At 34.3% G+C, this 16,050-nt stretch overlaps 1 protein-coding gene across 7 annotated transcripts in view; it reads right to left on the bottom strand.

The window, feature by feature from the left end:
* Gria4 (glutamate ionotropic receptor AMPA type subunit 4) overlaps positions 1 to 16,050 on the bottom strand; it is a 348,446-nt gene that overhangs the window by 204,298 nt on the left and 128,098 nt on the right. For all 7 annotated transcript variants that reach the window (XM_047515811.1, XM_047515810.1, XM_047515815.1 and 4 more), the window contains exon 4: positions 10,872 to 11,111. In XM_047515811.1, the coding sequence (XP_047371767.1) occupies positions 10,872 to 11,111 (240 nt within the window). The remainder of the gene's footprint in view (positions 1 to 10,871; positions 11,112 to 16,050) is intronic.

Below are 16,050 nucleotides of genomic sequence, written 5' to 3'. Positions count from 1 at the left end.
TGAAGTTGTTTCTATTAGAAGATGCCAGTTTCTTATGATCTTAATCTGACACCCATTGAAACATACTTTAAAATAAACTTTGAAAATAGTAAGAGAAAAAGGTTTTATATGATGATGACCACATCATTAGATACTAAACCGTCCTGGTTTGTTACCAGGCAGTACACATGTCACATAAAGGAAAAAACAAAACAAAACAAAAAAGTTGTCTGGACATCGTTATCAGTTCAACAGATCTTTTCTATTCTGATGTGACTGAAGGATCCTAGCTACATTACAGACTTGCTTATGAGTTTTCAAAAGAAACTTTAATAAACACTCAGTGGAATAGGAGCAACACATAACCCAGTGGAATGGTAGTGAAATGTCATCATGATCACATCGCCAGCTTCAGCTTCCACCTTCTATAAACCCTATGTGCCACAGATTTTAATCAAACCAGACTTCTTCCCATTTGCACAACTCAGTGAACTTTTTTTTTTTTAACCTCCAAGCAATAGTCTGTGTTAACTGGAGTGCTCTCTCTTCTCACCCCCATTTCTTTTAGAAAATTTGATTTCTTTAGACCCTTTTGTTTTCTCACAAAGATCATTATGATCTTCTATTATTTTGAATCTGATATTTACTATGTCCTCTTTTTATGTTGTATTTGTGCCTTAACTCAAATTAGTAGAATACCAAGCACTGAAAAATGATCCCCAAATCTAATTCAGCAATCACTTCCCTGACATGGATCTTAAATATTCTTTATGCCATTTGGTTTGCTATTCTATAAATTGTTAGGATGTAGTACACAGTTGAGCTGTGTGGTAACAAATGCTCATAGCATCTGTGACAGGTACCTATTCCAAAATAAATGAGTACAATATAGGATAGAGATTTGGCTAATGTTCTGAAGGATCAGAAAAATGTTCTAATTATTGACTTATTAGAGGCAAAAATCACTAACAATAATTGCAATAAAATTTATTACCCTGATTCCAAACAAGAATTTATCAATTTACAGGGTTTAAATATTAAGGGTTCCTGAAGGAATATGAGTAAGAGATATAAAGGGAACATATGTGGATGGTCACCCATGTGGGTAACACCCCCTTCCTTCTTATAATTATGGAATTGTGTCTAAAACATTAGTGAATTTTTTATTTAACATAGGTTAATCTTATTAAACACCACAACATTTATAGAGTATAGCTTGTTTAATAAAAATTTACATGCATACTGAAAATATTTTCCTTGAGCCAAGTAAATCTGAACCACTGTCTATCTTTGTGTAATATGAATGTTTTTTACATTATTATGTTTGGAGAGGGGGCAAAAGAAAAATCAAGTTTCATGAAACATGAAAATTATTGGAAATTCAGATTTCAATGTGTGCAAATAGATTTCTTTTTTAAACCCAAGCATAGCTGGGTACAGTGGTGCACATCTGTAATCCCAGAGACTTGGGAAGTAGACACAGGAGGATAGAAAGTTCAAAGTCAGTCTCAGCAACTTAATGAGGCCTTAAGCAACTTAGTGAGACCCTGTCCCAAAATTTAAAAAAAAAAAAAAAGGGAGGAGTCTGGGAATGGGCCTCAGTATTCAAGTGCCCTGGGTTCAATCCCTAGAACAACAACAAACAAACAAACAAACAAACAAAATCAAACAAAACAAGCATATTCATTTGTGTGTGTGTGTGTGTGTGTGTGTGTGTGTGTTTGTGTGTAAATTTTTTGTTTTTAATTTTTATGGTACTGGAGATTGAACCCAGAGCCTTATATAGGTAAGCACTGTACCACAGAGCTAATCTCTGTCCACTCCCACTCCTTTTAAAAAATTTCGAGGCTGGTCTCAATCTTGTGATTCTCCCATTTAGTTGAGATTTGGGCATGTACCATCACCCTCAGCTTGCATTTGTGTATTGTGTTGCTTTTCACTATAACATCAGAGTTCAATAGTTGTGACAGAAACCATATGGTCTGCAAAGCCTAAAATGACTACTTCCTGACCCTTTGCAGAAAGTTCATGGACCTTGGAACAGATCATACTCCCTCATTAAATAAGGTACAATGAACATGATGTCGACTTCTTGGAACGTAGTAAAATATACTGGACAAAGAGTTAGTTGATTGATAGAGAAGGTCCAGTTCTGTTATTCACCACTACATGGATTTGGGCCAATTATGTAAACTCTCTAAATCTTAATTATCTTAGTAATTCAAAAGGCTAATACTTCTATTTACCTTTAAGCTTTGGGAGAACTAAATATATAATACACATAGTACCCAGAGCATAATGGTAGTGTGAATGTTGAAGAAGGAAAGATGGCAAAAGAGATATTTGGAAAATAGGAACCAAAAGAAAGCTTGAGAAGCTATGTTACCATTGAAAAAATGTAGACCTCAGACAAAAGGTATTGCAAAGTGGAGGGCTCACTATATAATCTAAAACTGTTTACCAGGAAGATACTAAAAATTCCAAAGTATTTTGTGTTAAAATATATCACATACACAGTAATGAATTTGTAGATCTACATCAAGAAATTGACAAATCTATGATCAAGATGGAAGATTTCCACGGACCTTTCTCAATTCAACCAAATAGTCAGAAATGTAATAAAGATGTAGGCAATTCGAACAAACATATAATGATTATACAGAATCTTGTAGTAAAAAATTAGAAAACAAATATTATTCTTAATCCCTCATGAAATATTTTAAAATTTGACCATATGTTGAGACATGAAGAAATTCCCAAAAAGTTTCAAAGAATTATGGTCACAGAGATCACATTTTCTGGCCGGAATCCATTGATTAATTCATACCAATGCATTTTATCTATTTTAACAAATGTGACATAGAAAGGAAAGAAAAAAAATTCATAGCCTTAAAATCATGAAAGAAATGAAAGTACTGGGGAGAAAGCCAATACAGGCTTCATGCCCAAATGTGTAAGTCGCATTCTACTAAAATGTTGAGGAAAAGTTAATGTAAACATTCGTACAAACTCATGCAGAAAACGAATATATGCTCCATTCAGAAATATTCTATAAGGACAATATAATCACTACACAGTTTGCAAATACATTATGATATATAAAAACTATAGGCCACTATGGAGCAGCATTCCTAGACAACATATTAGCTGGTAGCTCATCCTGCCAAGTCAAGCAAGATGGAGCTGAGGCAGTACGGAAACCAAGGAGAATAGTCAGTTTATGCAGGAGACTGAAGAGGGCCTGAGCAATGGTAGCTGTAATTAGAATGGAGAATAGAGGAAGCATTTAGGTTATTTTTAGGAGATAAACATTTGGCAGGGCTGATGATTGGTTGGATATAATTATGCATGCACAAGGAAGGAAAAAAGGAATAAAGACATGCCTTTCTAGCATGTATGGCAGAGTGCCACCCTGGAGGATACAGAATGTGCTCAAAGCAGCAAGTTTAAGGGGGCAGGTGGTTGACTGACTCTTGGAATATTGTTTTGAGATACAAATGGGACATCCAATAGTTTCTATTTATCTGAGTCTGGCCCAGGGGAGAGGGCTGAGTTCTAAAAATAGACTTTGAAATCATTGCTGCCCAAGTGGAATTGAGACCATGTGATTTATTCCTTCATATTGATTGGATATGGCAATATTCAGGGGTGCTATTCTTGTTCAGTAAAACATGATAAGTAAGACAGAGTTCCGTATTGAAACCTTAAAGAATCCTATGTGAAGGCATAGAATGAAACAAAGTACCAACGCTGTGGAAGTACACAGGAGGGAGTTTCACTCACTTGAAGATAAATATGTGGGAAAAGACTTCTTGAGGGAAGTTATGCTCAGATCATGGGTTGAATAGGAGTTATGCAGGGCAAAAGGTGTGCAAAAATGTTTGAGGTTGCACGAATGGCATTTTCAATGATGTGAAAGGAAGAGAGAGAACACAGTGTGCTCAAAATCTGTAAAAAGTCTATTTTCACTGGGGCTTGGAGTGTCAGGGGATCTGGGCTATGTGATGAGGTGGGAGACACAATCAGGAGGCAGATTATGGAATATCTTTAAAGAAATGTGAACTTTATGTGGAGGATAATGAAAAGTCATGAAATGATTCTACTTAAGAATGTGACATATGTATTTTATATTTAAGAAGTTTACAGAGGAGGCAAAGTGGGTGAGGACAGAACCCAGAATTAGAAGGAGTAGTCAGAGAAAGGGAAGTCTACAAAGAAGGAGAATAAATAACCAAAATTTATGCCCTGGTTTTTTTTCTTTATCATTTTAACCTTTATAATCAATGTTCATGCATGGTTTTTAAAGGTCCAAGTCTCATAAAATATTAACTAAATGCCTTTGATTCATGATTAAGAACACTAAAATGATAAATATTTTTGGAGTTTAAGCACAAATTATTATAGTAGTATAAGACTAATGATGATAATAACAAAAGAATAATAGTTGTAACTTATATAGTGTTTATGCCAGGAACTTTGTAAGTACTTTGTATACAACTCATAGTGGTCAGTGGATTTGATAACTAATATTATTTTTTCAGACTGGAAAACTGAAATCTTGTGATGTTATGGAATTTCCCAAGGTCAAACATATAATAAATGGTACATTTGGTATTTGAATCTATGTATTTAATTGTAGTCTTATGACTGTCCTAACCCTGACAACACTCTGCTATAGAACTAAAAATTTCTACATGGGCATTCAAAATAGAAAATTTCTACTCTGTTTGGACATGTAAAAGGTTGACAAGTCTGTCATAGCTTCAATCACAGGGAATTTATTATATATTGCATTGAAGAACTCTGTTTCCTTGCAACAAATAGTAAGTTATATCTTTCCATAGCCCTGCTATCATGCCTGTTACAATAACATTTATAAAGCACACTGTTGAGCAAACCTTATCTCTAACATAGGCTTTCCTCTGTAGATATTTTAAATCTGATTATGCATTACCATTTGTACACATTTGTTTCATTTTTATAATAGAAAGAAAAATTCACCAAGGCAATCAATCTAATTTATATTGAAGCAATGCGTTCAATCACAGTTCTAAAAGGAAGATCTTTTTTATCCATATCTTCAGATCTTCAGAAACATTTTTAAATAAAAACCTTGTCAGGGAAGCATGAGTCATCCGCAAACTTACTACTTTAGGAATTCATGGGTCATTTGAAACACAGAACCAGAGAGCAAGCCTATGTGGCTCTGTCCTTTTCCACTAACAAAGTTGCTAAGCCTTACACCCACTTCCCTTGACCTAAAGGATTCTTAAGCAACATGATCCCACTCCTTAGAATCCAGATGTGGCTAAGTAACTTAATTACAAGGTCCATGTGCTCAGGCTCTAGCCAAGTGAAAAATATTTATACAAATATAATATTTCAAAAAAAGCATTAAAATAGCCTAAATGAGAATAAAATCAGAACTCCATTGTAATCCTATACACTTATTTTGTTAATTTGATTGTTGTAATTTTGAAATTCTATGAGTGAGGACAGAATCATCTTTCCAGTGAGTAGGTCCTCTGCAGGCCTTATCCAGATCTGCTCTTATCTCTTATGCAGTGTGACTGAATACTGACAGTGGGAAAAAACAGGAAAGAAAGAGCAGCCACTCTGGAGGTCTGTCAGTCAAAAGGGTGCATCTGGCACCTGTTAAGTCATGACAACTGAACTTACCCAGCATGAGCATCCATGGAGGATTGCATACTTATTTTTTGTGCCATCCTATTTGGGCCTCTTCAACCCTTTCAATAACTTTGGAAGGCTGCCTGTACCTCTACTCCATCTCCAGAATTTCTCTATTCTGTCAACACATGGCTCATTTTGCTGCTACTTTCCCTGCTCTTTCTTCCTTTAACTACCCTTTTTATAGCATCTTATCATTATTCTTTGCTCAATCCCCTTGTTTGGCAGTCCTTGTTAGATTTCAGCACTCCTTCAGGTTGAATTGCAGTATCCACTCTAGAACGCTTTGCTCTGTAACCAGGGACAGTAGCAGGGGACAGGGAAGCATGTACCTCCCTTTTCCTTTGCCTCCTCTGGCCAAGAAAAAAGGATCAAACACACCCTCTTTATGAGGACACCAGCTGATGTGTCTCTATCCCATCCATTCACCTGGCAGTCCATTGCTCCTCTTCTTAACCTGAAGTGGTAAAAATCTGTGGAAGGGAGGTTAATGAAGGCAGGGATAAGCAATGCAGTGATCCACAGGAGGTGCTGTGAAGGCAGTCAGGCCTGCCTTGCCTGTTTCTGATTACTATTTTTTTCTCAATTACAAGTGAGAATCTCCATAAGAAGCTTCATTGCTGTCTTTACATCTGTATCTTTCTTTGCTCTCCCACTTGCCTACCAGGAACCGCCAGTATCAGAAGATAGAGTTTAGTGTTGTCTCCCTCCTGATGGAATGGATTATCCTCATACTTGGTAATTGGCAGTAATTAAACATTCAACTTGTCAGACTAGTCATGAATGTAATAGAAGTCTGTAAGCAAATATAAGTTATAAAAAGTCTAAATCCTGATGGGTTTACTATAACATGGCTAATAGCCTGTGGTTTCATGGGAGAAGAAAGAGAGTCCTCTTCATACTAGTGAGAGTTACAGAATTTTTCTTTTTCTGGATTGGGAAATAAGCTTACTTTTTCTGGACTAGGAAAACAGGGTTTAATATTATCAAGTATTAAGGATAAGTTATTTGTTCTTGAACAATAACAGTTGAGAATGTGAAAGGTTCTCAATTGTCTTGGCTTTATATGTCAATATTCTTTTACCATCACTTCTAATTTTATTTTTTATAAGAAAATTGGGTCAGAGGAAATTTAAGTGGCATGATCAATGACAGATGTCTATTGATGGATTATTAGCAATTGTTGTAAACAGGAATTGGAGGTGGAAAGAATAACAGAAAAAATGCTGGCTACAAACTGTGCTGCAGACATTGAACACTAAAAGCCAGATGGCAGGAGGAATATGGCTAACTCCATCTCCCCTATTCCACTCCTATCTGAAAGGGATTTCAAAGGAGCATATATAAGTAACTTAACTTGTCTGAATTGATACCAGTATGTTATATTCCTTTGTGTTATCTGCTCTGTCATCCCCCTCTATATTATTTATGAATTAAAGTTCAAGATGTTCTTAGGCATCTTATTAATCAGAACTCTCCAGAGAACAGAACCATTAGGACACACACACACACACACACACACACACACACACATTTATTATGAGGGATAAGCTCATATGATTATGGAGTCCAAGAAGTATCATGTTCTACTCTGTGCAAGCTGGAGGCCCAATGATATAGTCTAAATCCAAGCCTGAAGTCCTGAGAACCAAGAGAGTCAATGGCATAAGTTTCGGTTCAAGCCCTCAGGCCTGAGAATCAGGGAATGAATGGTGTGAGTCATGGGGTCAGTCAGGAAACCTGAGAACCAGGAGTGCTAAAGTCCCAGCTCAAGCAGGGAGAGAAGATGGCCCTTCCTGGACCTTTTTGTTGTACTTGGGCTCTCAGTGGATTGGATGATGCCCACTCACATGGATAAGGGTGATCTTTACTTCAAGTCTACCAATCAAGATGCTGATCTCTTCTGGACAGTTCCTCAGAGACATACCCAGAAATGATGTTTTATTCATTATCAGGGCATTCCTTAGCCCAGTGAAGATGATGTATGAAATTCATCATGACATCATCATATCTGGTAACAGAAAAGAGAAGGAATCAGATTCTTGGTATGCCTGAAATCATGTTGCTTATGCACCTGGTATACTATGTTCCCAGGGAAGGAGGAGAGCAGGGGAAAAAGAAAAAAGAAAAAATCTGACAATATGAGAAGAAAATGGAGAAGATAACTGAAGTAAAGACAAACAGGAGGGTTCTCGAGTGATTTATACAGACTTATTTATTGGAGAAAAAAATAAATCTCACTTAAAGGTATTTCATGCCCTTGCTCTTCATTTGCTCTATTTAAGTTACTTAGATCTTGACTTATTCCAAAAGAATTTAAAGAAGCTTAGAAATAAAAACATGTATGCAGTAAAACACAAAAAGTAAAAATAAAATAAGAAACGTCTCCCTTTTCAAACAAGCATACTCCTCTGTCCATCCCCCCGTAAGTTCTTGCACTGTCTTTCCACTAGAATAGCAGCATGTAGACTTTATTCCATCCAGGACATCTTTTCCTAGGTTTCTGAAAACACCTTATGCAATTCATAGAGTATATTTTTGTAAAACCAATCCTAACAAGAAACAAAACAAACCAAAGTAAACAAGCCAAAACAAGTCAAAGGAAATTTTCTGCTATATGCTTTGGCAAATGTCCCTCTGCTAGAAACAATTTATATAATGTTACAATATACAAGATATTGGATACAAAATATTTAGCAAGTCCTGAAGTAACACCATGAGTTTCAAAAGTATTAATTCACCTAAACCATTGAGAATAAAGCATTAAAGGAAACCAGGATTAAGCAAAATAGGTAATTGTTAGCCATTACAGATTCTATTAAAATTGCTGGCCATCATAAGAGTTTTGAAAAATGGCAACACTGAGCATTAGAATTTGAAAATATTAGGATTGTTTCTCGTCATCTCTCCCTTAATCATATATACCTTGTACATAGCTATTAGAAATGGGCCAAAACATATCATAAGCATTCAAGATTCTAGACAAGTAGACACAAGTAAAAATATATATTCTCATTGAAAATATCTATTTCATGTAAGAAAGTGGCCACTGCTCATATTATATATATTTAAATAAATGTCCTTTTATACTTGAGAAAAATGACATTATCTTAATTAAATTTCAAGAAATATTCAAGGTTTTGCATTATCAGGAAAACTATTAAAAACTCCATGTTTTCTAAACATTAAAGTTTAATTTGAAATAAGATTATTATCTCGATCAACATTATAATCAACATTTTTCATGATGAGAAAATTGTATTTAATTCATACAACATTCTTTCAGCTTTTTAAAAAATTTTGGCTCTCTATTAACTTGATTCATTAAAGTATAGCAAGATTAATAAAAAATGAATTATATATATTTTTTATTAATACCCTAAAATTGTCGATACCTATTGTTAAGCACTTCAGTTCATTCATTCATTCATTCATTTTATGTTTATCTCATGCTTATCAGAGGGTTACTATGCCAGATATAAAAGGTTGAAGTATAATATAATAAAATAACTACTGGAAGAATACAATATAATAGTTATTGAAGAAGGACATTTTTGGGAAAGAAAAGATATAACTTGCATGTTCACTATGTTATTTTCTAATAGAAAAATATTAAGCAAGCAGAGATTTAGTAATTTAACTCAAAGTGAAATATACTCTCTTGTACAATGTATTTCCTAAGATCTTAAAGATTGTTAACTACTGGAAAATAATGGTATGTGGCATGGACAGTTAGTTTCCTCTATATCCAGGAGAGAAGTAAGAATAGGCTGCAAACTTAACAAAAAAATATAATGATGACATTAAGTTTTCTGAGCTTGTTTCTGAAAGAAAAATTTACTAAGAATGCTAATACAGAAATATGCTAGGATTATCATTGGTGTGACATCTTAAATGACATATGGTTTCCATCTAATTAAATACCTAAATTTTAGGAATAAATATGAATTCATTCAATGAGTTTCATCTCTGAGTAAAAGAAATTATACTTTGAGTTTTTTGAAGGCAGATAATACATGCAAAAGATTCATTTTGCTTGTTTATTATTTTGTACAAGGGAAAAGAAGGGATTTATTGTCTTTACACATTTAATAGACAATTCTATTGAATGATGTTCTCAAAATGTTGCCTGTTTCAACATTTATTATAACTTCTCATCTTCTCGAATCTTTTAAGTCTACAGGAAAAGGACTAAATACAAAAGCTAATCCCTAATGTTCATTTTGAAGTATAACATTTTACTATGATTCTAGTCAATCAATAATAAATAAAACTGAAAAAAAATATGAAAACACCTGCAAGTGAGTCAGACTATCAGATATTGTACAAAAATGTATGGATTGTCAAAAGGGTAGTATGTTAGTTTTTCACCTTGTCTCTCCAACACAAAATCATGACTCAGTAATAATGTTTCCATGGAAACCTAAAAAAAAGGGGTATGGAGAACTATGGATAGCTCAGCATATGGAAGTTCCTGAGAAGGTATGCCCAGAGAGGTCATGGAAGCCCCTTGACCCGGTGTCTCTTCAACTTGACTATTTGTATTCTTTGTAATATCCTTTAAAGTAAGTGTGTAACACAGGTAAAATGATTAGTGGAGTTCTGTGTTTTCCTGGCAAATTAAATCAACCCAAGATGGGGTCATGGGAAACCTGATATTTCGCTGTCAGTCCGAAGCACAGGTAAAATAACATAGAGCCTGTAGTTGGTATCTGAAGTGAAGCTATTTTGTGGGGCCTGAAGTCTCAACCTGTTAAATTTGATGTATTTTCAGGTAGATAGTTTCAGAACCAAACTGAATAATAGGAAGCCTGGCTGGTAGAATTGCTGTTTGGTATATGCATAAAAACATCCACATATTTTAGTGACTAGAGGTCACAAAGTATTCTGTGTTGGTTATTGTGTGATCATAGAAAAAAAGCACCTTAGATGATTTTTCCTATCCACATAGTTATCTTAATTTTAATACATTTACAAAGCATGGTTTGCTCATGAGTAACTTTGTGTAATTGTAAGGATATTTTTCATTTTAGTTAGAAGTTTCTCCCTAGAGTTCAGGTAAAAATTCTGATAATACACATCAACTATTTTCTGCTTTTAGCAAAGTTTAGCATCAAAACATCTTGCTAAATCACAGAAGCGATGCAAGGTCATTTCATAATAAAAGTGAATTTCCCTGAGGGAGTTAAGGTATCAGGACTTACCCCTGTCTGTGTCATACAGGAAGACAAAACAGCTCCATTCGTAGTGATCCAGCAGACTCAGAAGTGCTCCTCGCAACGAAGGTCTCAGCTGCAGCACAAACTGGCTCTCCCCCTCAGTTGGGAAACTTGGTGTGATGAGGGAGATGTGTAAGGCGCTGCAGAACGAGGTCAAAGTATGTACTGACCTCTTATCATAGAGTCCAAAAATGGCAAATACTCCTCTAGAGTACTGGGAACAGACTAAAAAGAAAAAGAAAAAGAAAACCACAAAATATTAGCATAGTTTAAAATTGTTGACTTTGTATTACATCCTATAAAATTTTTAAAAAAATCACTGAATCATTGATATATTAGCAATCTAATATAAAGAATAAAAGTATTCAATTAATTAATTTTTGTGTTTATACTCAAAGCCTATGTATTGAGTGAAGATGATCTGAATGAAAAGTCCTATATTAAAAAGTCAATTTGAATTAAAGGGAAATTTGATTAAAATAAGGTAATATATCGCCTTCTGTGGTAATGTGACAAATCCCTATGGTAGATACTTTTAAGTATGATAAATCCAAATATTTCTCTATACTTTTTTTCTGTTGCCTGAAAAATATAATAACACGCTTTTGGAATTTTTGAGTATTCATTGAAGAAACATTTAAATTATCTTCTGCTTGAGCTATGTGCTCACCTCTATTCTTGGATTGGGCAACATTTGTTGACAACTAAAAATTGTTATGTGTTTATGCTTTTGTATTTGGTTTCATTTTTAATCACAACTTTAGGATTATCTTGAATCATTTTTGAAAATAGAAGTTGAGTTTTTGGGAAAGTCACTGTTAGGATATCTGAGTAGTGTAGTGAATCTGGCAAGCTGTGTAGCTACAGAGCAAAAGCAAAGCAATTCTGAAACCCATTAGACCAAGACTGCCTGAGGAAAAGGAGCAGAGGCAGAGATACACACAACTTCCCCTGCCTTCCTGCACCCTCCAGTTGTCACAAGTACAATGAGGCAACATCAAAATATGACTCTGCACTATTCCTGTCCAATATATTTTGCTCACTCTTGACATGACTGGTTTCTGGAACAAACTTGGGTGACTTTTTCTGATTTATTTTTAAAATCCCCTACAACAGGGGATCCCTGTTTTTGTATTCACACAGAAAAGCAAGAATGAGTTCCAAATTCTTGTAACTTTCCTTTTCTGGCTAACTAACACTCATATTTCTCCTCAGTTTATACAGCTAGCTTAAGAAGCATTTAGCTCTATAAAAATTTTTGGTTTTGGATTTTACTTACTAGTTTTAATTTTTAAATTTGTTATGAGCCCACAGTATTGGATAATCTAAAAGTACTTATTTTAGTGGAAGTTCATTGTAATATAAATAATTTTTGTTAAAACATTAATAGGCTCTTGTAAAATTATCTTAATAGCATTTATATCTATTTTGTACAATATTTGGGAAATCATGAAGCATAATTAAATGCAGATAATTTACTGAAACCTAGATATGACTATTTTATTTTTATTTATTGTGCCTCTTGAAATTGCAGAAAGAATCTAAGCAATCTAATTATGACATGTATTAGAAATATTATATATGCTTGGAAAAACCAAAGCCCACATAAGGGACACAAGTCTGTATTCAAGTGGACAAGACAAGGATAGAATTGACATTAAGATGGAGAAGAGGCAAACTTTGCTAAGTTCAAATCCTAATATTATCACTTAGTAGCCAGATGACCTAGGCTAAATTATCATATTTGCATTAACTGTTAATATATAATATGGAAAGAATTAAATGAGAATATATAAACCTGCTATCATGAGGTCATATGCAGCAATTAATAAAAGGCAGGTTTTAGCACAAATTTTATGCACTATTATAGTTTAAGTATTTCTGTTGTTTGTAAAAAGTAAAAGTATTAGAAGATAAATTACTACAGTTGATCTGAAGTCAAGAAAGGAGGTTTCAGTCTATATTACAAGTGCCATTTACTTTGATAGATATTGTAGTAGAATTTATAAAGAAATCTATCAAAAAATTCAGCTCTAATCCTATGAATTAGAATTTGCAACTAAAATTAGGAACTAGAATTTGATCACGAGTGGACTGACCAATTGGAAAGGCTTGCTCTGATAGTATGACTGGCTGTATTTTCATGCAAGATACAAGGAATATCATAATTTAATCATTAGGCATCTTGAGGTTTAGGGTAATTCATTTCCTGTAATCCAAGCAATCCAGTAAATCAGTGACAGGATCAAAATCTAACTTCATGAATATCCCAACAAGGCTTTGGGTGCATTATGTAAATGCTATGCATTTATATTATAACCTGGAATTACTAAGTACTTTCATGTCTTCATATTTTCTTATTCTCTGGATTTTCACGAGTTGTGAGCCCACTTTCAATCTCTACATGGTAAATAATCTGATTCAGTTTATTTATTTGTTCATGTGTTTGTTTTGGGGTGATGACTATTGAACCCAGAGTCTCATGCATGCTAGACTGGCATGCTACCACAGAGCTATGTTCCCAGCCCCAGGTTCAAAGGATTTTCGTTTTACTCTACTGAAAAAAGTAAAGTCAAAGAGTATTAGAATTTCAACCTAAGATCCTGGCTTTCAGTTTAGTACTGAAACTACACACAATCTTGAATACTTGTTCAAGAAAATGTAAGCAAACAGGATTTACAAGTCATGTACTTTAGCTTGCTCATGGACATAAAGAACAATGCACAATCTTGTCTGCTATGGCACTTTAAAACCATACCAGTTCCATGCTTTGGTTTCTACACAGTGTTTTTCTAGGAATCCTAGGCAGTTCCCAGGAGAATCTATACAGCTCTTCCCGGGCCCTGTTGGTGATATAGCAGCCATGGTCAATGCTGGATCCCTTTCCCTGGTGCCCCTCTCACCTCTAAAACACCCCAAAACACTTCTGCTGTCATCTTTTTCAAATATTAAACAACTACCTATGTACATTTTTACATATAAAAATTACTAAGTACTAAATAAAGTTCAAAAGCAACTCGTGTGCTGTGCAAAGAGTCCCTCTACTGTTTATTCCTACTACAGTTTTCAATCTAATCTTTATGGCTTTCACTTTCCACTATTCTGCTGCTTACTATATTACTTATTTCAGTTTACTCTTCTGAGTCTCAACAAATTTAATATTTCCTGATATTTAATCACCTTTTATCTGTCATCATTCATTTGCATCCTCATATATATCTCTTTTTCTCCTTTTCATAGCTATCTGCCATTCTGCTGTTGTTGTTTCTTACTTATTTTGAAAATACACTATGTCTCAGACTACTTAACATTGCTTTTGGATGCATTCTATCACTCACATCTTATTTTCCCTCTGCAAATTTCTAGTTGTAATATTATTCAAACTTTTATTTTTGCTATTTAATTTCAATCCCAGGCTTGGTGGGTGAGGGTTATTGAGTTTTCTGTGCCTGAGAATAGGTCAATCAAATGTTCAGTGTTACTGTCTTCATGGGATACCCTGAAAAATGTTTCATTTGGTTCAATACATTCAAATTTTAAAGTATGATTATTTCCATATTTATTATTATAATTTAGCTTTGGAAGCACTCTTAAATCAAAATTTTTCTTGGCTATCTCTTATGGCATCTATGGTTGCTTAGCATGCAAATAATTGTTCAAACAATGGAATTTATTAGACTATACAAATGTACACATAAATTAATAAAAATAAACAAGGATGAATATGAATGTGTTCAAAATATATAAAAGGAAAACAAACTGAATTTTAATGTTCTTACATAAAATGACAAAATAAGCCAGAATTGATGCTTAGTCACTGAGTAGATGCAATGATTTAAATTGATACGTATTTTGGGATACAAATGCTAATCAGAGTAAGGCTTTCAATGAACTAATCCAATCATAATTTTAAGTGCCTATTCTATATTCTGCTTCACTAATGAGATCACTTGGATCATGTATTATGTAAATAAACACATAATATAAACAAATGGCAAAAATCCATTCATCTTTCACCTGATGGTGTCAATTAATTAGGTATGTCTTCTCATCAGGCAATCACCCAGTTTCAATCCAGATGCCACATTCCAGATGCTTAACTAAGTCAAATTATTATATAATTTGTGAATTGTAGCTCCATATCACATACAAATCAAGTGGCATGGTCTTAGCTCAGTGTGTCCCCACCTGTGGTGTGCAATCCCAGAGGTATCCGAATTCAACATGCCCACTGCAGAGGGGTCAGAAAGAACGGGGTCCACGTCTTCTCCTTTAGCTTCAATTTTCTTCCCTTTAATGAATTCCTCTAACTTTTTCTTAAGCTTAATTCTTTCATTTTTCAAAAGAATAGAATTTTTTAACCCTATGCTTCCTTTCTATTACTGCCTTTGTAGTCACTTTAATTGAAGGAATTTTCTACTCAGTTTTTCTAACTCATGTGATGCCTACACTTCTCAGCCACCTAATCCATTCTTCATCAACTTTGTCAATGACCAAATACATTCTAAATCTTAGACTTTTGCTCCTATATTTCTGGAATCCTCTGCCATGTTTGATATTTTTGGACACTTCTTTTAAGTTCTTCCTTACCTTGGATTCCTAACATCACAACTATTCATCTGATCTCCGGGCATTTTTTTGGTGTCTGCTCCTTTATGGTCTGTACACCTTAAAATTTTCTTTTCTCAATTTACCTCTTCCTTCATTTTGCAGGTGAGCTCATCTAATTCTTTTGTTTTAATTGCCATGTGTGTGCTCATTATTCCTCAGGTTGTACCATCCACTTCAAATCTTTCCTTTGACCTACAGATCAGTATGTCTAATTGTCTTTTACCTCTGCACTATTAATGTGTATTGGTGATTATATGTGATTTCTGAGGCTATGACTGTCCTTCTCTGGGGATACATGACCTTTATCTAGCTGCCATACTGTGAGAAACCCACAGGTGACATGAAGTGGTTCACACATTAGGTGGTAGGTAGTAATCAAAAGTGGAACACACATCAATAACATGTAAGGTTATGGGTTTTTTAAAACTACTTTTAAGGAAAATGAATAATCAGGTAACTTATAGAAAAATAACAGGTGCACAAACCTTGAGAATAAGCAGGTAGAAACAATGGTAGCCAATTAAGAAACATGTCAAGAAAGAAAGAGCAATGT

This window comes from Sciurus carolinensis, chromosome 11 (genome assembly GCF_902686445.1).
Source record: "Sciurus carolinensis chromosome 11, mSciCar1.2, whole genome shotgun sequence".
Lineage (NCBI taxonomy): Eukaryota > Metazoa > Chordata > Mammalia > Rodentia > Sciuridae > Sciurus > Sciurus carolinensis.
The sequence above is the reverse complement of the archived record's forward strand: the minus strand, read 5'-3'. Positions and strand labels throughout refer to the sequence as shown.